Raw genomic sequence first — 23,457 nt, forward strand, 5'->3', positions numbered from 1 at the left:
TTCTGTTTTTGGCGTACATTGGGGGTTATCACTTAAGAAAACGAAGATAATTCAATTTTCACGACTGCACTTGCCTTGCATGATCGTTCTGTTCTTCGACACGTCAAATGTCGTTTGGGGGTGTTTCGAAAGGTGAAGATTGTAGATGAAAAGCGTTTATATGGTCTTTAAGAACATTTTGTTCACAAACGTGTCACACCTGATGAAAAGTGGTTATATTCCTAATCTGGCAAAAAGGTCTGAAATACAATAGATCCCATAAACTGCATTTATCTTCTTTATTTCCGCTAGTTTTTTTGCTGTTTGCAATTAAAATAGTAATATCATCAAATGTAATATATATTCTGCATATTATCAATATTCTGAATTAGAATTGACGTGTTAACAACCTGTTCTTGAATATTATTGTATTTGTGTGATAAATATAAATCAATATTATTTTGACAAGTTGTATGTATTAATAAAGAACAGAACGTAGAATGCAAAATATAAACATACAAACTACATGGAAAGTGTTATTTATGCATTCAGTTGTTAATATTTCATTACGAATAACTAGTGTTTGTGGAATATTTGTAATAAAAGATGAAAAAACAGCAATGTAACAAAATTAAATGATTTCCATTTTTTAAAAAGAAAATCGTATGCTAGCTGTCAGGCAAGTAAACAATCAAGTCAAAATTATTTATTACAAAAAACGAATTAATCCCAATAACAACGATTTAGTACTTTTGTTCTCTTGCTAGCTTCGGTTTCTTTCCACAGGGCGCAGAATAAAGCAAACTCTTGCAGACATTTTAAGAGTTACTCCAGCATGTAAAGGATAAATAAGGGAATATAAAGTAGTCTTTAAAAAAATGAACATGTTATCTCTGCTGACAAGTGTTTCCTTTGCTGCGTTAATTTTAACAGGAGACAAGGTCCATTGATAACACATCAGGAAAAAGGTATTGATGTATTGATGATTACACTGTTTAGCAAGTGGTCCTCCATTAAGGATATGTTATAAGTTTGATCCCTGGACGAGCTTCAGCCAGATTAAGTATGTATTTTAACACTCTTACGTTTGATTCGGCTGCCTCATTGTCACATGGTGTTAGATACACATCTCAGTTTAGAATGCCAAAGAAGTATGTCCATGCCCTTGTTTGCATTCAGCAACAAAGTGTGGAAGATGAGTTGGTAACCAATATTGTTTGGATGCTGCTCTTGAGTTATTTCTAAGTGGTTAACAATCGCTGAATTTGATTACATATCCTGTACTTACCCGCAAGCCATATTAAGACCCTTCTATTGTCTTACATGAGCAAGAACACTATTCAGACTTTACTGATACAACCTGGTGCTGTCGATTAGTATAATTTTACATCTTTCTTGGATTTATTGCATTTTCGTGCACGTCTTCAAAAACCTCAGATGGTGTCAGCTTTGGTATTAACAAAACTCTGGATTTTGCTTTCTTTGTGATTGTTTTGGTTTCGGGGCAGATCTTTTCCAGACAAGATTGCATTAATTGTAGGCTATTTTGGTTGTGCCCAGGACATCCACTTGATACATGTATGAATGAATCATTGCACAGCTGATTGATGAGTACTCTCTTCTGAACACTTAACAATTAATTGTTCAACATCATGGTAACAACTACAGTACAGCATATTTTTTTAAAAAAAAAACAGGGGTACTTGTTTTGAAGTGCTTTTTTTGTGTAGCTGAAATATATTTGAGTCACTTTATACTGAGTATTACAATTACAGTAATGCAATACTGAAAACGCTCAAAACATGAATGTATCACCACAAATATATTTAATTTAATAAACTGTGCATTTTTGCACAATGCTTTACTAAGTGTCTCATTCACTCTGCTTTACGTAGGTCTCATACAAGATTCAAAGTTGCTGCAACTGACTTGCATAGAAAACAGACTTTGGCCGATTGTAATTAATCGCTGCTACTACTACTGCTCCTACATGTTTATTTATCATATTCACTGTGAGTAGAATGTATGTAATAAAACTTTGATTATGTTTTTTTTTTCCATCTGGCACTGACCACTCTTTATGGACATAACGCTTGATTCTTGGAAGCTGTATGAAGCCAAAAGATGAAAAGACGTATTTACTGTGATATCTTTGCGTCTAGTCCGCTTTTACCTAAAACCTCGCTGAAATTCAGTAACCACTGAATGATATCACTGTGCTGACAGAAAAAAAATCTGTGAAAATCCTCATACTACCGGCAACTAAGCACACACCGGCCGATGGAGCTACGCGTGAGCTTTTTTCAATCAGTGCTGGTGCACACCGTCTTGCTCCGACACGAGTGGGTGTGACAATGGAGTGCGCAAGCGCCCACGCCCCCCGTGACGTCCGCTGAAAGAAAAGCTCACCAGAGCTGGAGCGAGGCAGGATTATAGGTACGGCGAAGGTGAGAAAGAAGGGAAGAAATAAAACAGAAGGAGGAGGAGGAGGAGAAGGAAAAAAAGAGAAGAGAAGGGAAGGCAGATCGTCAAGGAGGGAAAGCGGGACCACGGGACTAACAGAAAAGAGAGCCATCGCCAAGGAACAAAAAAAACAAGCAAAAAATAAACTGCGGTTTGAATTCTTGTCGCAGTACATAGACATTATGTGCAAATGAAGGAGCCCCGAAAACTACGAACACGCTTCTTGCTGCTGCCAAACGTGCTCGGGATCCGTAGGTGAGAAGGAGCAGAACTGCGGTCGTCGGACGCTGCTGTCAGTCCACACTTACCTACTGTAGAGTCAGGTGTCCGGCAGTCGCGGCATGGATCTTAGGAGAGGAAGGAAAATTAGCTAGCGGTTTCGGCGTTTGAAGGCAAGGGGAGTGAATATCCAAAAGAACAATTGGAAGCTGTCGGGAGGAATGGATTGCAGCGTCCTCCGGAGCCTCATAAATAGATACGTAAGTAAAAGCGCACCGACGTGTTGCTGCCGTGACATCAAGTCGCTCGTTTTATTGTAACTTGTTGGTTCGGCTCGCGTGTTAACTCGCTGTCCCCGCGGTGGGATGCAGACATATCTCGTTCAGGTTTCCGGGAAATGGTGAAGATGCCACGCTGACCCGTTCACGGAGCAGGAGGGGAAGGCAGGGGGCATTTTCAGTCAAGCGTGGCGTTGATGGAGTAGGTGTGCGTGCGGTGAGGTGTGCTGCCACTTGTTATAGCAGAATGGAGAAGTCTGCCGGGATTTAATCCGGCGCCCCCCGGATAAATCGGGCAGCAGCGATAACATTTGTCACTTTGTCAAAATTAGAGTAGCACAGGAAACCCGAATGCTGAGGGATTTACGATATGAACCACCTGCTTTGCAGAATGATTTTGTGTGAAGCTTGGCTACCTGAGAAACCCTAGGCAGACCGGATCACTTAACTCAGATAGTTGTCACTTTTCAACCTTCCGGCTGTCTAATTTAAAGGGCAGATCGATAACACTGTGTCTATATGTACATCCTACCTGGGGTGTCACGTACCCTTCCCTACGCCTTTATCAAGACTTAGTTTTGGACACCCTGTCAAGAATTGAACCCGCTGACAGTGCGGGTTGTGAGTTACCTGCTGCGATATGGCTGTACCTCACCAGTGACGATAAATACGTTGGCTGACGAAGAAAACGTAGTTATTAATTTTTCGCTGCACATGCAATTATATGTATACGCAATAAGAGACTGAACCCCGAACCGTTGCTGAATTATACGGCCTGCATTAGCTTCTATAATTAGCTAATTATACAAGGGAACGAGTTGTGATATGATAAACAATATGTTGGAAAACCAAAACAAACCAAAATAAGGAACCTGTCGTTTTATTCATATAAATCTTGCCAAGAAAATGCACAGTACTGTTCGCCTTTATTTCTATCAAAATGTCAAAGCACTGGAAGGCACGGATACCAGTGGGGATTTGAAGTCCGCAATTCTTCTTCTGTGCACAATGCCACATTCCTCAAGTTTTAGATAACTTTGAACTTTAACTTTGTGATGTGGTTTCTGGTGCGGTCCTCGTAGCAAAATCAAAGCAAGACTTATTTCACGTGCAAGAGTTTGCAAGAACATTATTCCTTTAACTTCAGAGGAGACGTTTAATTATTTTATCAAGTTGGCAAGTTGCGTCAAAAGAGATCCCACAATACTGACTGTTTCTGAAAACTATGTATCGTACTAACAGTAATATAATATAATTGAAAGGGAAAATAAATGTGACTTTCTAGAAGACATGTACATGCTGGATTATAGCAAAGACATCTTAATTAAAAACGGAATTATGATTTATGCAATTTTGATATGCAGAGCAAACCGTTAAATCCTGTAAACCAAGCACTCACTAAAAACAAGCTTACGACAATGTTGCAATTGATATTAATGCTTTTATAATGTTTAAAAAATTAATATAATCCTCCAGCATTACATAATTCATCCTCTTTATTCTTTGATCGATATGAAAGGAGTGTCCTTGACCGTTTTAAAGCATTATAGACGTTTTGCTTTTAAGCCATTTATGCTGCTGCTACATAGACGAAAACTGGAAATGAGGTTTTAAGGTCAAAATTAAAATGGCCAAATGATTGGATCAGTGTAGGTGTTATTTATATCTCTATCCGTTGCAGTGTAGAAAGCGGCTGCGTTAAGTTTCTAATTTGTGTTTCTTTTGAAACCTGTTACTGTGCTCCGTTTAGGAATATTTTAAACAAAAGAATAAAAAAGTAGTTCCCTACCTCTTTGTAAATCTAAAACGTGGTTGGACCGAACCCCACCTGAGTTTATGCAATATGCTGTAGTTTCATGCTCCATTTAGATTACAGAACGGTTAAAATAACTGATTTGTGGCCCCTTGACACATTCACGTCACACAGAACGGGGACGATCACCACTCGCTTTTTTGTCCTCTTCTTGTCGGCTCCAGATCTGCAAAGCTATCAAGTAAGATTTTGTCCCTCCCGTTATGCTCCTTTCATTCCAGTTCACTAAGAGAAAAATAAACACCCACCATGGAATTCTCGTTTTCCCACGTTTTTAGTTTATTTGTCCAAACCGAACAATACTCTTGCAACGCTCACAGAAATATAAATAGATGCCATGCTGAATCCCCGCTTTCTAAAAATTGCCTGTCAGGAATGATATGTGGGTGTGAAAAGGTGAGGAAGAGTGCTTCCATGTAGGTACACCATCATTATATTTAACCTATAGGGCTAAATAAAATCTTTAAAGGCCTGACAGTGTCAGACAATCTTAAGATGTATACAGCAGTTTTTTTTTGCTGGGAAGTCTTTTACATTCCATGTTTCCACATGTTTTGTTGTTGGCACAATTGAACACTGTAGCTGGTGGATCAGCACAGAGACTACACGCACCTTAAAGTGATTGTAGTGGCAGACCAGGCTAGCTGGGACAGTTTGCAAACCTTTGGTTATGACCCAAAACACATTTGTTTCAGAATCTGGGATGTGTGTTTGTTTCTCAAGTTTTAAAAATCCCGTTTCTGGTATCAATCTGGAATGTTTTGGAAATAGTATGTGTGAAGTACAAAAGTTTTGCTTTCATTTCTAAAGCAGCCATGCCCTTTAGTGATTTGTGTTATACATTGTATTTCATGAATTATTTGATATTCACAGAATTAGATGTGGTGTTGCCTGGAATGATATACTGAAACTTTTCAGAAGTAAAAGTAATAACCGGAAAAGGTTAATCCACATGAAAAAATACAAAAAATCAACTTTATGTAATATTAGTGCAGTGAAAGGGCATCAGAACGTAGTTGGAGATCTAAATTGTATGAAAATATCCTGGCACTAAATTTTAATTTTTCATTATTTTAACTGTTTTTGTTAAGTATGTAAATTTACATTATAAATATAAACACACTTCTAAAGGAGGTATGCTACTGTTTTTTCAGTCCTGCACAACATTTGCTTTATAACTGTGAATTGATACAACCACGTACTTGTATATGTGCCCAAAAAGAAGCACTTTTTCTAATCCAGTTCATTCAATCTAGTTAGATTAGGGAATATCTAATTTACGTTTCCTGTAATTTGATTTTTCATGCTTTGAAAGAATGAAATTGATTATGAAGGCAGTTCTTAATAATCAGAATTACCAGAAATTTCCCTGTCTACCTGTATATGCACACAGCCATTTATTTTCTTTAAAATAAATTATCTTGAATAATCAGATTGCTGGTGTTGATGTCAGGGCTTCACTACTTAATATTTAATGGACGTCCTTTTCCTGTTTCCTTGAGGGCTAAATATTTATTTAATAGTTATAGTACTCATTTCAGTACTTTATGATTGTGTCAGTACTTACTGGAATTGAAATTGTGAATGTGTTGGTTGTTTAATTGGAAAATGAAATATTTTAAGCAGCGTTAAAACTTGCAACATCAACAGAGTATCTAATACATTACAAGCTAAAGAATATTTTACAGAATCATATTTTTTAACCTCTATGTATATAGTTTTCTTTAATGTACTTATCTGTAGCCGCTGTAACCTACAGATAAATACTTAGGCAATGTGTGATGCTAATCAAAATCAAAATGGCTTGTAAGAGGTTTTGTGAGACTTTGTCAGCATCGTCAGGTAGTCCCACATTTTGAAACACAATGTGGACTTGCACCATTTTAATGAGGACCAATGGTTTAATATGTTATTGGCAAGAAAAAGGCCCTGGAAGTTTTCACATGCCATTCTTTGCCTGTGTACAATGACAGATGCCCTCCCCTGATTAACTGTCAGGAGAAGTCTCTGTCACTGTGGAGGGAGAGCAGTATGACAGACTCGTTGCATACCAGCCTATGAAGTCTGCTGTGAGAGAGTGAAATCGCCATGGCAACTGCAGTAGATATGTGTTCATTCATTTTCACATCGCAGTGATCACTGTGGACCAAAATGTATACAGTGTACATGAATAACTATGTATGATAGGGCTAGTAGGTGAGTATTTCAGTGTACCCTATCAGTATATTTAAAATCACCTGTACACAAATGCTTGGTGATCTTTTGTTAAAAAAAAAATCGGCTTTGGTATTGTTCTGTATTGTATGCAGTTGTGTTGTAAAATTATTTCATTTTTTATGTTTTGGTACATAATGTTTCGTGCATCTTAACTAAATACACACGTAATGTGTAGTAGTGCGTAATGAGCTGTAGTTTTCAGTAGAAGGGCATTAAAATACTGCTGGATATTTTTCATGCAGACTAATTGCAGTGCATGTAGACGCCTGTGCTTAGTACTGCTTATCACTTCACTATGGGCTCTAATTGCAAGCTGGATTTCTGTGATGAAAATTCTGATTTGTCGATGTTAACAGTCTGGGCTCATTATCAGAGAGTTTAATCAGCAGTCTAATGGGATCTTAAAAGATATAATCTTCAAGGCTGGTTTGTTTTTTCTGTTAGCATAGCCCATTCATTCAGCTCCCAAACACAACTTGAGTCCTTTTCCTTTCTGATCTTTTTGGGTTGCTGCATTTTAAGTTTAGAGGCCAGTCATTTTCTTTTTTTTTTTGCTCAAAATTGTTGCACTGGGACACAGATAGTGTTGAAAGATAAACAGATAAGCTTCCTGGCAATGCTTTTTTTTCATCCTGTGTCAAGAAGCTCTAGTTCTCCTAGTCATGAATCAGCTTGGTCATGATCCACCCTAGTGTTTTTTTCCTTAAATTTGAATTGAAACATGTTCAGTTACTAAATCTCCCATATATCCTTAAGGTTAACATTTCAGGGAATAAGAAGGCTAAGATTAAAAAAGTAAAATGTATTTTACATTGTACAACATAAAAAAGTAAAATGTATTTTACATTGTACAGCACCATTATGAAAAGGCTATAGGATCAATGGGAAATACCTTTAATACTGTACTATTGTTCTTTCTGTAATTTTAGTTTTAAATCCATGTAGAGTGCTCCTGTCTGAATCAAAATAGCATTTTCTAGAGAGAGGCTACATGCACTTAGGCTTGAGAGTATTAGAGGTTATGAATGCGTTCTGTAATCCTCCAGTGTGCCTGTGTGGGACTTCAATTAGCACATAGATTTCTGCACTAAAATATCATGACGTAATTTGTCCTGTCAGTTTATCAATTACATTACGGGTCTGGGTTTCACAGACATCTGAAAAAGAAGCAGGATCTGGTTCCTGACTCATCTCCATGCCTGTTTAGGAAGTATGATTCCTCTTAACTTGCTTTCTGTGGATGTAATTAGGAAATCTACGATCAATTAGGCATTTTTGCTAGGGTGGTAGTTAATTGCCATATCTCGATATGCTGTAATAAACATCTGTTGAAGTCTTGTAATACATTATACATCTTGCAAAGGCAGGTAGTTTCACATTACCTAAATATTCTAAGCAGAGACTTTTTCTTCCGCATTGTGCACTAGTTTCTGTTGTAATATTAAACCAGATTTTAAATTGCAGGCATCATGGTGGCACAGCGGTTAGCATTGCTGTCTTACAGTGCTGTGACCCTGGGTTCAATTACGGATCCGAGCTGCTATCAGGGTAGAGTTTGTATGTTCTCCCCATGCTCGTGTGGATTTCCTCTGGGTGCTCTGGTTTCCTAACACCTTGTCCAAAGACACACTGGTAAGTTCATTGGTATCTGGGAAAACTGGCCCTGATGTAAGTGTGTGTGTCTGTTTGTGTGTGACAGAGCCATTCAGGAGCTCTTACTCTGTGAGACTAAAGCTGGTCAAGCTGCTTATTTGCATTACCACATCTTCTAGAAAAAAGGGCACAAGCTCTATATAAATGATTAGACGGACTGTCTATCTTCTGTATTATTTCATGCAAGGGACATGATGTTATAATGTTACACTGGTGTAAATGTTCATTTATACTGAAAGTATAAATTGCTACTAATCATTATTAGAAATAAATCTCGCAAACTGTGAGATTATTACTTGTCTTGAAAATTGTTTGCATTTCCGACACTAAGTAACATCCAAAGCTATCTTAATGTGTAACTGTATATCCGGAAGCAAAAGCAGGGATTTAGTGTTTCAGAGAGTTATGTCAAGTTGTAAGAGATCACCTTTTTTTCCCCTAGAGTGGAAAGTATACACTGTGTAAAGCATGTAATGGGTGAAAAGATGTTTTTCTGATCAGATCATCATCAAGTCGGATTCGGAATCGGACTGCATTTTTAATGAGCTCAGGCACATAAAATTTCCTGACAAGAAGTGGTCATTTGGCTTGTCTAGCTTGTTTAGTTTTTGTAAAATTGGTCTTCTCTGGTTTCCATCCATTGCCCAGGTCTCAGTCCCAATATTCACTTGAATGCCTCCCACCTGTCATTTGAGAATTCCTCATGAATGATTAACTTTATCAAATGCCTTCTGGAAATTTAAGTATTTCATATGTTCTGTGTGTATATACTACTGTTGTTGCTGTTGGTATTTCAATTAAGTGGGATCTATCTTCTCTATGTCCATGTGGCTGTTCCCTAGAATTATATTTCCACACAGACAGTCCTATGGTTTAATTCTAATGATCATTTCCCTAACCTTAAATGAAGCAGAAGTGAGACTTGGCTAATGAAGTGGACTCTATAGTATAGCATAAAGACCTATACAAAACTATACATTTAACAGTCTTAAGTATCAAATTTATTTCTAAAAGTTTGGCAACTGGCTGTTTCTTTGTCTGGGATGTGGTGTTTTGCATGTGAAGCGGTGGTGAGGCACGCAAGTAATACTCTAACTAAAAAAGCCTTTTAAAGTCTAACCTTGAAGCAGAGGCAACATTATGTAAATAACCGCAGGCAAATGAGCAAAAGCGCTTGTCTCCAGTTCTCTGCATAAAGCAGAGAGAGAGAGATGCAAGAACTTCCTAAAATTGGCCAATTGCAACAATTATTTTCATCTGCTTAGGTACCCTATTAAAAACTGTGATTCCTGCTTAAATATTCAATTAAAATTGGAAAACATATCATTACCAGAACTGCTATACTCGGCATTCTAGAAAATAATTCATTTAAGGTCATTCGGTTCATCTGGATTATTTTCTAGTTTTAAGCAGAAGCGATAAGGCTATGTTTCTAATCACGTATTTGAATCTGGAAGTTAAAAATCACAACGTTTATATCAGATTCTAGTTTTTACTTTGTACAACTTGAATGGACACTAAACCTAATTGTACAATGTAACAGCTATGTTTAATCTTTGGTAGAGACTAAGCTACTGCTTTGCGTGATGGCTCTTCTAAATGGGTTTCTCAACACTGTATGAATGAAGTGCAGCTCTAGCGGATCTTTGAGAGTGCAGCACGCCCCCCTTCACGACTGCTGCTCTAGTCATGAACTTCAGAGCTGAGAAAATTCAAAGCCGGTCAAGAAGTCGGAAGGTTGTGATTAAAAGCACCTGTGCCCGGTCGTGTTGGACTGTGAAATTACTGCTTGTGAGGCTGTGCTGTAGAAACCTCCAGATTGTTAAAGCCTGCTTGGGTCTCCTGACAACAGCAGAGGATTAGAGCTAGTCTCTGAGGGACTTGTGCAGTGGCTACCAACAGGAACAAGATATCTTTTCCCACTTGTGTTACTGATTATTAGTCATGCTTATAGTTTCAGTTTAACACTGTCTTCTCACCAGTGGTTGAGACTTTTTTTTGGTGTTGTGTAAAAAGGTTGTTGACCCCTTTTGCTGTCTGCAGTTTCAGCAGTTGGGATTTGGCAGTTGTGCCATGTCTTTCCCCTTGCCTGCTTGTAAGGGCTGGTCTCTCTTAGCCCGAGGAAAAGCAAATCGTGAGGACAAGTAGAGATTACTCTGGTTGCTCTCAGTCCTGAAATTCGCTTCTGACAAATTGCACCAAGGAAGAGGTTCTGTCTGCTCGCTAGGTGCTCATTTACGTGCTGTCATCTTCATTCAGGTGTGGATGATAGTGGTGAGATTAAGCGGAAATGTAATATTCTAAAACCCGGTGAAGCTTGAAGGCACACTACACCTGAAAACACTTCATTCATCCATAAAAATTCCAAGAGCTTTTTGCATCCAACGGTATAAGGCTGCATGAAAGGAATGGAATGTTGAATTATTAATAGGAGTCAGAAACCTATCTCTGTTCTTATGGTAATTCTATCAAGCCTTGTGTCAGCAGTAAGCAAGCTATATACCTGTCAGAGTAGTTTTAAGAACTTTTTAAATGTTCTTGTGCTACAGGTGAAACAAATAGCTATTTCTATTTCATATTTCATTTCATACAGAGTGACTGGATAGTTTACTATAGTAATTCCCCCTTTTAGTTACGGCTTTTATTAACAAAAAGTACATTAATTGTACTTTGGCTTTGTTCTGAATGAAAACCATCATGTTAAATATATATTATTATATATTTTATCATGAAATGAAGAGAATATGCTGAAGTACTATACTCGGGTGCCGGCTTGTGGCTGAAATATTTTTCTCCTTGATCATTTTTAGTGTGGAACTCACCTTAGCATGGTCCTTAACACTTACAGATTTGGCTTGTTAATGACCAATTTTTAAATAAGTTTTGGAAAACTGTTCACCTGTGTTATAATTACATTGCTTCTTGCCATGTACTTACGACCGAGCTGGATTCAGCCCCTGTTTTTCACACATCTAGCCTAGTTTTTGCGTAATTTTTCATTCCGTACATTCTCCATTTTCCATGCTTAGTATGAGTCTTTCATAAGATTTTGAAATGTTTGCGTTTCTGTGAAAATGGAATTAGAAGCTGAAGTTTCTTGAGTTTAAAACGCAGGTTTGTCTTCTCTTCCCTACACTAGAGCATCTGTGTACCTCAAACCTACCCTGGGGGGTGAGAAGGCTGTCATTGAACTGGCATGTGGTACTGTAGCATCACAGGCCCCCGCCCTTATGACTCAGCTGGTAAGACTGCTCAGGGTGAAAATTACGCAGACAGCTCGTACATCGTGTCCTTCCTCCTTCATGTTTGGTCCATGAGAAAAGAGTGAGGTCAATGAGTGAGAAAGGGATGGTGTGACTACAGCTGTGTGATGAGGACGCTGCCAAAGGGTTACTGGTGCTCAGTTGGAGGACAGCTGCACAGTTCACCACGAGTCCTTCAAACGAAACTAGTCGAATGCAGGATTAGGGTCTGCAATGCTTTTCATAATCTGGATTCCAAGGAGATGGTTTGGTAGTTTGCTGTCCATTTAGTTCAGGTCTACAGGTGATATTCAGCAAACCCTTTGCACCTGTGCATGTGTAGCAGAATAAAATAAAACTGATTCCACTTCAATATATGATTTTTATGGTGTGATCTCATAGTTATTGGTTGCTTGTCATATGTGGAGATTAAAAACAATATTGAGATTACAAGTTTAAAACATGCCATCAGTTAGGAATACAAAATGGAATATACTGGAATGATATGCTTTAATTCAAATTTATATATGACTAAACAAATGAAGGGCTAGTGTTTGAAAATAAGATGTTGAAATTGAAATAAGATGTAAGATCCATTAACTAGTTGGATGTTAAGTGAACCATGAACAAATTTTGAATTTAACACTTCTGAGTACTTGTAGTTTATGCAGCTAATTAATCATTTGGAATTTGGGTATTTTAATTTGTTACTGTACAGGGTTGTTTATTCTTAATATTATTCCAGGATGCATGTAATCATGCAGAATATATAGTATGTGTAAGTTGTAGGTGAAATAGCCATTGTACATGTCAATTTATCTAGGCCTATTTAATGAAAAATAATTTTAGAAATGTTTTAAATGTAGTTAATAATTGTTGCTTTAATGCAGATTGCTGATGTAAAATAGCAGGCTTAAAAGCATATTTTCTCTTTAAATTTGTGCCAAAAACCTTTTTTGGTTGGAGGAATATGATAGCATTGTGTTTCAGAAGAAATCCATGCTCCTAAAGTGGTATTGATTTCCTTTTTCCTTGTTTGGCATTTGCTGTCCTTTAGTCTTGGTCTGTTTTGAAATACGAAAGCACAATTGTTTATTATGCTGAAGCTACAGATGCAAAGTCATTAATAATTAACGTGCATTGCAAGAAATATATGTTCAACTGGGCCTCGTCCAGGAATTAGGGAATACCTTATCTTGCTCTGTGGGACTTTTTTGCAATTGGAATTACACAAATAGAAAAAGTTATGGCCCACAACATTAGGTGTGTCTTTGGTTATGAAGTACTGCAGTTTACCATAATGACTGCAGACATGGTGAATTACATGAACAACACCATTTGCCTTTTTTCTGCGATTGCTTATTCTCCTTGTTGCCTATCTGATTTTTGCTTTCTTGTTTCTTCTTGAGCTGTGAGTAGATGTTACAAACACCATGAGGAGGGAGTGCTCCAATGACTGTCATTCCATATCGAGGGAGCACAACTGACACATGTGGATCTCAATACTGCACATCATCCGATAATGATAATCCTTATACTTATACAGCACTTTTCTGGACACTCCACTCAAAGTGCTTTACAGGTAATGGGGACTCCCCTCCACCACCAGTGTGCAGCCCCACTTAGATGATGCGACAGCAGCCATAGTGCGCCAGAACGCTCACCACACACCAACTCTCAGTGGGGAGGAAAACGGAGTGATGAAGCCAGTTCATAATGGGGATTACTAAGAGGTCATGATTGGTAAAGGCCAATGGGAAATTTTGCCAGGACAGCGGGGTAAGACCAATACTGTTTTAGAGAAACACCCTGGGATTTTTCCCGTCTCATCCAAAGGATGGCTGCTGGTGTCAATGTCAGAAGGAACAAAAAATGTTTTGAAATCTATATTCCTCTATTGCTTAAAATAGGACATACAGTATAGGCCTACTTTAAAATAAATCATTTGTTTGGTGTATTTTAAACACTGAAGTTGATGAATCTATTCCCCTGTGCTTCAGAGTTTTTTTTTGTTTCAGTGAGACCAGAATAAGATATTCTTACAAACCATAGCAAAGGGCATGCTGTCTGACAGATTCTACTTAATAGAAGATTATGAGCAGTGTTATACTTTCCCCAATGAAGGAAAACGTTTCTTTATGAATTGGTGTGATTTGGCAATACAGCTGACATGTTAGAAACGGTGTGAAATGCCAACACTACCCCTTTGCAGCCAGGCCTGAGAATTTATCACAGTGGCAATGAGCAAGAACTATCATGCTTGGGTCAAGCAGAGCAGTCTTTGGGATACTTCAGGCTCCCTGTCCAGTTTGTACAGCTGCGGCTGACTGGGTCGTGTCAGGAACCAGTTAGGAAAAGCAGAAAGTGTTTTACATACAACGCACGTCTGCTTTCTTTCTAGAATGGTAGCTGTGAAATAAGACTTGCGTTCTGTGGAGCCTAATTTTGCAGTTGGAGTGGTTTGACAAAATAAGCGTTGCCAAATGGGAAATTTCTCCAACCCCCCATGCTGTTGTTTTATATTTTTTCTTGATTTTTCAGCTTGATTGCTTTCTGGATGAGTGAAGCCTCTTTTTTTGGTTTCTGAGGAGGGCATCATGTTTTGTCTTTTGACTTGGGGTGGGGGAATATTCAGTTTTTACAGTCTCATTGTAAGGCATGTCTTTTTTCCACGTTTGGGAAAGGGGGTCAGGGGGTTGGGACTCTTTTTCTTTTTCATCTTTTTCTACTTCCAGGACGGGAAGCTGGAGGGGGGGGGGCAGCTTACTCTTGCACCCACACCCTTTTTTTTCCCCGTCTTCTGTCTTTTCCTTTCCGGAAAGGAAGCAGACAAGCAGACAAATCCTGCCCTGCCACCCTTTGCCATGACCAGTCTGTCAGCTTTGTTGTCTGGAGCTCTTTATCGCACAGTGTGGAAGAGCTCAGGATCCTTGCAGTAATGCCTACAGGTCCTGAAAAAATATTTTTAATTCCCGAGTTCTAGGAAGTGTCTTTATGAGACACTTTAATATGTTGTTTCTTCTGTTTTTCTGACGGAAACAGACTCCAGTGTGGATCTGTGGGACTTTTAGCCATTTGAAAGTGAAACAAGGTCACTTACTAAACTGTTTTGTCTGGATGCCAGTATTGCACAGAAACGCAAGCATGCTGTGATTTAGGCTAGATGCTGAAATGGATGATGAAGCCTCTCCGGATGAAAAGAAAGAAAAGCTGGGGTGTCTTTCCCTAAACTTAGAGCTAACTTATTTAATGCTTTGCAGGAAAGCTGATGAAGGACAAATACAGATTGTAGTGTTTTAAATAGTGTGTGACAAGGTGAAACGGCTAAAGAGAGGATCCAGAGTTACATCCAAGGACACTTGGATTTATACAGGCCTACCCTTTGCTACTGTCCCTAAATAACTGGAGCAGAAAATTACTGTTTAACAAAGCATTTGATGTGCAGTGTTTAAACTCATTGCTCCTTTAATAGACCAGATTGGTTCCTTTTAAGCTCTCACAAAGAGTTTCAATAGTCTGTGTAATCTAATATACCTCCATGGAAGGTGTCAGACTGTGGGTGAAGTTTTGCTGAACAGCAATGTTGGGAGTGTTTTAGTTTTGCAGACAATGATATAGTCTAGTTACAGTACTTTTGCAGCCATACTGTTGTAATAGTTCTAGTTAAGAACATCACCAATAGTGCCAAAAGGTCTGTCTCCAATGCAAGACCATCACATCCTAGCTAATTCAGCTTTTGCATCATGTCAGGAAGTCTGAAAGAAATGGAAAAGCTTTGAAAGACATCACACAAACATACAGGCCATGTGCTTGTGCTTATTGTGATTCTCCCTTTTCCTTTAAAATCAGCTCAGAGTGCTGATTATGTGAAAGAACAGGGAAAGCCAAATTATATTGGCCTTTTTTAAATGGTCTGGTCAGTAATCACAAAATGAGATAACTTTGTCCTGTAGGCAGTAAGGTGTTTTTTCCCCCACCTGTTTCACTTTGCTGTGGGGGTGGGCTGAACTTATTCTCTCTCTGGATGTTTTTTTCTGGGAAGTTCAATTTCTTGTACCATACATTATTGGCTTCCACATTCACACTTACTGTTGATCTTTAAAATCAGCTAGCAATTATATATATTTTTTTAATTGAGATACTAACATAAGTGCCAAAACTGCATAAAGTAGAAGATGGGTTTTGTACTATTAATTTATATATATAATATAGTAAAATAATATATATTTCTGACCACTTTAGTTGAGGTGACATACTTGTGATAGCATTAACGCTTTTATCTTTGAGGTTTAGCTTGGTTTCCAGTGCCCTTGGCAAGTAGACCTATACAGTGCGGTGACATCTTCTGGTTAAAATGCTTTCTTGTCAACTTGTGTCGTGCCAGACATGAAAGTTATGTAGCCGATTTGTTTATTCTCTGTCTAAATTACGTATGGAGATCTAAGAAATGGCTGACGTCTTTTTTTTTTTCTTTGGTTGAGAGAAAGGATCATTTGATCAGCATGTGACGGCAGAGAGGCCTTAGTGATTAGAGGCAATTCAGGCTTCACAGAACAGTTTGTTAAAACTTTCGCAAACCCACCTACAGCTGTGCAGCTAGAAGCCTGGGCGAAAATGAGCAAAGTAGAACAAGCACACAACCCGTGAGAACAGAAAGTGGATGTTAAATGAACGATTTGTCCGTTTCTAAACTGAAATTTACTGAAGTCGGAGGAGCACAGAGCAGGGGTTATCCTGCATGAAGAGAAGATGCTGAGAAAGGTACTTTAATTTCATTCTTGGCTTGCATCAGTGTATCATTCTACTTATTTTGTAAAATAAAAAAATCTGTCTTGTTGCACTAAACCAGCAGTTGAAAGTGAGAGGTGTAGAAGGCTTCATCTAATGTAAAATTTTCTTTAGCGTCTATATGCAGTTTTTGACCCATATAAACAGTTTTATTCGTTTTTGTTTATATTTTTATTTTTATATTTAAATTAGTTTATATTAGAGCTCATAAAAACAATTGCAACAGAGCATGCATTTGTTTATTATTTATTTCAAATGAACAAAAGATTTGACACCTTTCCTATTACAGAGAAGAACACATTCTAAAGTAAGACTTTATTCTTTGCTACATTTGATGAATAGGTGTTCCACATACAGAGAAGTGGTACAGGTTCTATTGGATACCACAAAACAAGCCTTGATGAGGTCATGGAGCAGAAATATTGAGTGACACAACTGGAATTTGTCCCTCTTTGTTTAGCTTTTTCTGAGGATGGATATCCATACAATTTTGTGAATAAATGCATGTTCTATAGGGTAGGAATGCATGTACGAGATTCTGTAAGAACTATAATAGTCTATAATATCTTTGGTGCTTCAGAATCAAATTGTTCTTGTAACCTGTACAATTTTGTGCAGTCTCCAAGTTGTTCTGCAGGCGTCTTCAGTACGTAGGCATTCCTAAGCCTGCTTTCATTCAGTACTGCAAAAGACAATGTGCTACATTTTATAATAAAAGGCTAGGATGGGGTTAAGAGGAATCTGATGTCTGATAACACTGTTTTTCAGAATGAAAGTACCTTATCAAGCCCTATTCAATTAAATTACACCTTTCCTTAAGAGTTTTTTTTTAATCTGAGGGTTTAAAAGTTTAAAATGGCTTTTTGTAAGAAACCTTCTATCAGAGCAAGATGGTAATTATAGCTTTTGTTGTTTTACTTTTAATTTTCTAAATAAACTATGGCTTGCTAATGAAGCTATTTAAAATGTTTGTTTGACTATTTTTTTCATAATGTATTATAAGTTTGTGTTCATTCAGAGTCTGTACTGGTAACTGCTTTTGTTTGGGTAGGTTTGTCAATAGTGGGTCTAAGTCTATTCTTGAGCTGTGTTTACACAGAACCAACTTGGCATATCTGAGGTGGCTCTGATGCTAAAATATTAGAAAAAAGCAAACTTCCTTAATGCCTCCTTTGAGCTACAGTACCAGAAGAGGTGGTGAGAATATTTGCTGTCTGTGTAAACAGAGACATGGTGCCAAATTGCAGACACTGAACCTGCGATGTGACAGTATGGAAACAAGGAAACGCACACAAAAAAAAGAATGTTGTATCTTTGTGGTTATAATTTCCTTTGTGAATATGGCTCTAAATGAGAATTGTGAGCTTTTTTGTCCATTGTGTTTTCGCAGCCTTGTGTTTTTCCCCATTGGACTTTGCAGCTGTTCTTGGCCTTCCAGTACAGAATGAAATATGACTTTTACATACCATAGGATTAATGTTTTTTTAAACTTGTATAGACTCTTCTTAAACTTGAAGAATCAAAACCCCAATAGAAATGCGTTCTTCTGATTAAAAATATGCTGCATGTGTTCCTCAGTCTACAGTACATATATTAAGAGGCATGCCTTCTGGCCATCCTGAGACTGTAAAATTAGTTTTCTTTAGGCCCCAGGACTGCAACTGAATCTCACCAAAGCTATCTGTGATCTGAGTCTAACAATTTCAGTTGTCATCCTGCCACTATGACATACAGCACCTTTTGTTGACTAGGCTGGGAGATTTTTTTGTTTGCATTCCTTTTTCTTGAGACCTTGTATTTAGCGTATCTCTCTGTTTAGCATTGTTGCAGGCTAAATTAAGCTCGTATCCATTTTTTTCCGAGAGGCTACTGTGCATGTTGCAGACATTTTTGGCGGAGCTAGTCATGTCTGAATACTCTGTTCACGTACCACACAGGAACTGCTCTCGAGTTTAAAGGCACCATTCTGGGAAAGAAGTACTGTACTTCTTCCACAGCGTTTGATAATTGCTATCCCTTCCGTTTCTCTTTGGAACGAAGCTTATACCTCCCAGTCTTTCTTCTGATTAAGCACATTGTGACCATTTTGTTCCTTACTACCGATGCAGTTATAGAGTGGTTTCATCTTTGTTTCAGTGTTCCATTTCTGGAAATATTGCTTAAAATACAAGAGACCAGCTAAGCAAACAACTGAGTGCAATCAATTGAGAGCTCAGATGGAATGACACCATTGAAGTACCTCTCACTCTCTACTCTGAGTCCTAGAGGAATTGAGTATTTTGTGGGTTATCATGCGTTCCTTCTTTACAAAGGCCTTTAAATGCGTATACTGCAAACTGTTGTGAACAGTAGAAAAAGCATGACAGCTTCTGGCGTTTTGATTAAGGTTTGATCAGATCCCCGGTTAATGTGGCTCACAAGATGGTTGACTGTTTTTGTCCCAGTTTGATGGGTGTGTCTGTGTCGTAGGGTTTAGAGCCATGTACTTTGACACAGTGTGTATGGAGGAGGCCAGCAGGACAACCTCACTGGTATCTGCTTTGCAAAAGATTAACTTGTCTTACACTTGGCGTCATGCACAAGTGGGCAATTTATGCAAAGCTCTAGAATAGCTCACGTGTTGTCCTAAGCTAGGCTTCCTCAAGCATTCTGTTAATGTCAGCTTCTCTATTCCAAAACAAGCTAAAGTATCATCCGTTTAACATAACAGGAAGTGTCAGCTCAGGGAGCCATCCTAAATGGTTTAGGTTTCGTTTAATAAAGCAGTACAGCACTGTAATACTGTGCTGTACTTTGTCTCTATCATGTACAACCCTTCTCTTTGGTATGTTCTGTCATGGCAAAAGCCAAACCAATAAAACAAAGCAAATTTTGTAGTTGCATTGGGTCGTTTAGTATACAGGACTTACATTATAGAATCTGTTCTCAATAGCAGAAAGTTAAAGTTCATATTCCCTACATCACACTGTTAATTCTTGAAATTGTAGGATTGTGTTGCATGTTTTCTTACTGTATGTTCTTGGGCAGTCTTCTTCCTTTTTAGATATTGACATACTACTCACTTTATAAAGTCCAGAAGAAATCCTGAGGAAAAACTACAAGTGAAGATGTAAATAAGATTATTTAGAACATCCTTTCCATTATTGCTAACATTCCTTTGAAATGAATTTTCTTCAATAAATTCTTGTTATAGGGAAACCAAATAACTACAGTGTAGATGTATTTGCAGTTGTTCCTAAAGAAAGTATAGAGTCTCCATTCCTTTTCCAGAGTCTCCTTCTCAGAAACAGGGGGAGTAGGCATTGTGTCTTACATAAACAAGACATTTCTTTGTTTTCGGGAAGTCATGGGGTTTGCATGGGATGTCCTGGCTGGTTTATTGGCTTTTAGGCTGTCCTGGGATTGTACATAACTATAAAAAAACAGACTACTGCTTTAGAGCCAGTACACTTGCTGTAGCTGCTTCTCTACATATTAAACTTGACCTGGCTCTCAGGGGCGTTCCTCTTCATGGAAGCTGTTAAGTTGGAGGGTCGCTCAACCCGACTTGTCTTGAGTTCTGGAGTTAGGGCAAAATTAGCTTTGCTTGCGCCTTGCAGAAGGACAACCTTGCAGGAGGCCCATCATTCACCATCGGGTGAACTGTGCTTTCAGCATTTGAACTTGCTACAAATTGTATATTTTGAGCATCACAGATGTGTATCACTGATACACATACAGTACAGTGCTCTAATCATCCATATCTGCTTTTTCAGTGCATCGTGGGACTGTTTCTGAGGAGGGATTATATTAAATCACATGCCTTTAGCTATGCTGTATTTCATTTAACTTTCCATTGATAATTAATTTTAGGAACTACCTTTTTTGACAGCTGCTTGTTTAGTGCTGGGTACTTTTTCGACCGCCCTTTCCCTCTTCACAACCAAGAAGGGCTAGCTACATTGTTACACTGAGATATTGTAATGGGGAACGGGGCATGCCCCTGGTATAGGGGAACTAGGTGACGGTTTAGGGCCCCGAGGCTGCCAGGGGACCCCCTCGGTGTTCAACACAATGTATCGGCACGTTCAAATGTGAGCGAAAGATTCCTCTAGCCGCTCTTCCTGTTGCTGTTGTGGATTATCCTAATGGGCGCTCAATCAAAAGCTGACTGATCAGAATCAAGAACCCTAATGCTGTATGTTTCTGAAGTGCAGGCAAAAGAAGAGGGATACACGATATCAAAAGAGAGATGCGCTAAATGAATTCATTGTAATATGCGTAATAATGAAATAAGTTGCATTTTATTTGGCTTTGAGTCTGTCAGGTCCACGTTAACAGCGAACGGTAGATGTTACATTTTCAAGCTAGACACTTAAAGTTGACACGAGAGGGGCTTTTACTAGAAATTAACAGATTCACGTTTCCCACAATCGTACACATGTCATGTGGGTCGCCTGGCTAAAAATCGGCGCTATTCGGCCGCACAAAAATGTGAAAGCAAATGTACAGTGCAAAAGATTGCTCATCGATTACACGTAATCGGCATTAAAATGCATGGTTTTCCTTGCGGTCTCTCCTGCATTTCGTTAAGGGGGGGTATTGTGGACTCAATTTGTAGCTCTCCGGATTGCAGTCTCCTAAAAGTGACAGCGGCAGGTGCTGATAGGAGCCTTTCAGAGCTCAAGTTGATTAAAACATACCTGAGGTCCAAAATATAGGCAAATTGATTTATGGAGTGTTTTATAAAAGTATAGTCTGGTGTATTTCCTCAGAGGGGGTCTCATAAACATGATGAACTTAAGTTTTTTTTTTTTGTTTTTTTGCATTGTATGCCTAACATGAAAACATCTTATGCCTTTTCTAACCTTTAAAACCTGTTTTACTGATACTCCTGTTTGGTGTAGTTTACCCGTCTTGGTTGTATTTTGTATTTTATTAGTGCCAGAGTTCCTACCAAAGGTGTTTATTTCTTATTTATTAGTATTAAAGCTCCCCTGAGCTAAATACACTTCACAGTGGATTTGTAATAATGGTATTGGCAACAGAAAGAATGGTGATCAATTTGAAAGTGTTGCCATAATTTGTATAGTATGTCTCAGAGGATACATACACCGCATACTGTAAAAGATGTTGCTTGTATGCCTCAGAGGATTATATTAATCCTGCCTTCATCGAAGATTTTCATTTGTGGTGAGTATGCTGGTTTCTGCAGCTTCAGTCTAAACTACAGGGTTATTACCTTTGAAACGTACCAAGTTTTAAGACTAAATGTACTTTTAATAATGTGTGCCATATGTTTCTCATAAGTACGTAAAACAAATGTTTGGCATGTGAAATACTACATAATTCTAGTATATGTTTACATTCTTTGGTCTTGCTGAATTGGTAGAGTAGGAAAAAAATACATAACTTTGAAAGTTGTTGTCACTTTAGGATTTATCTAGACAAGTGAACGCGTTTCCTTTGTCAGAGGACAGCGGTTCCCAGAAGTCTGAATCCGTGTAGGATTTGCCAAGCTGAGCTGCGCTCGTCTTGAATATGCTGTATACCTGGTTTTCTGAAATTTCTTGAGGATTGTTTTTTTTTTTACGTTGCACCTGAAAGAAAACAGAAACACTCGTGTAAGACTCTGGAAGCATAAATGAGGAAAGGAACCTCATTGTTTTGTTTTTTATAAAATGTTCAGCAATGTGAGGGAAGTGAAACCTGAAAATGTATGTCCCAGGGATGCTTTCAACTGGTTAACTGTTAAATAAGCAACATTGTGTACTGGCAGATGTATCAGATTAAAAATAGGATTTTGGTGCTATAGAATGTGACAAGGGATTTAATATGTTTATGGAGATGTAAAAATCGGATTCTGAAAAAAGCCGCAGCTGGATTAGTATAGTAGTTGTGTAACATTAAAGTCACATTAGAGCTGCCTTCAACATCAATTTTAGTTTCTTTTCCCCCAGGCTTTGAAAACCTCATTAAGCTTACTTATATGGAAAAAGTCTGATTTACTGCATCGTGTGCATGAACTTCAAGACCGCCCTGCCTTCTCTACAGTCGCTAACTAAGATTGCTGGTGTTACAGTAATTCCTGAAGTGGAAAAGAGCCATTTTGATTCCCACCTTGAGAAGACGTCATCTGTGAACCACTGTAAATGACGGCTCTGACTTGACAGAACTGTTAAGGGTAACTGGATATCATTTATCACCTTGTGCTGTACTTTTTTGTGGGTTTCTTAGGTTTATTAGTTACACTCTGTATAATTTGTACAGTATTTAGCACTGTGCTAAGATGTGGTTTCCTAGCAACACCTTGGTTTGAAGGCCCGTTTAACTTTTTGTTTAAAGGGACTTTTCTAGCTTTTAATGGAATTCACCAGAAGGTTTCATCAAGTGACTTATAGTAACTGTATTTAAATGTAATGTATGTACACAAGTGGGATGTGACCAGACCTTCACGGTTGTAATTCAGAATTAATTGAGATCACCATGTTATATCTGTGTTTGAAGCCAAACCTTTCAGCAACTGTGTCATTAATTATACCATGTAAGTCATGTCACAGAATAGCCATAATTCAATTATACGTTGCCGGTTTTTAAGAGTTTCATAATTTGTTAAACATGTTCTTCTTTATACCAGAATCATTTTACTGGATCGCGTATAGTACAGCAACATTGTTAGATTTATCTTCAGAAATGCAAAAGCAAATTGAAAATGGCAAAGAGAGCTATGAGATGATCCAATATAAAGAAGTCGGTTTGCATTTGAACTGTACAGTAATTATGAAATGATAAGCTATTCTCCGTGTAAGACATCTCTCACAGTTTC

At 38.1% G+C, this 23,457-nt stretch overlaps 1 protein-coding gene across 3 annotated transcripts in view; it reads left to right on the forward strand.

The window, feature by feature from the left end:
* Positions 1-2,398: 2,398 nt before the first annotated feature.
* atp11a (ATPase phospholipid transporting 11A) overlaps positions 2,399-23,457 on the forward strand; it is an 84,721-nt gene continuing 63,662 nt past the window's right edge. For all 3 annotated transcript variants that reach the window (XM_088913625.1, XM_088913626.1, XM_088913628.1), the window contains exon 1: positions 2,399-2,921. In XM_088913625.1, the coding sequence (XP_088769751.1) occupies positions 2,883-2,921 (39 nt within the window). In that variant the 5' untranslated portion in view covers positions 2,399-2,882. The remainder of the gene's footprint in view (positions 2,922-23,457) is intronic.

Source organism: Atractosteus spatula, chromosome 4, assembly GCF_055471065.1.
Source record: "Atractosteus spatula isolate fAtrSpa1 chromosome 4, fAtrSpa1.hap1, whole genome shotgun sequence".
Classification (NCBI taxonomy): Eukaryota; Metazoa; Chordata; class Actinopteri; order Semionotiformes; family Lepisosteidae; genus Atractosteus; species Atractosteus spatula.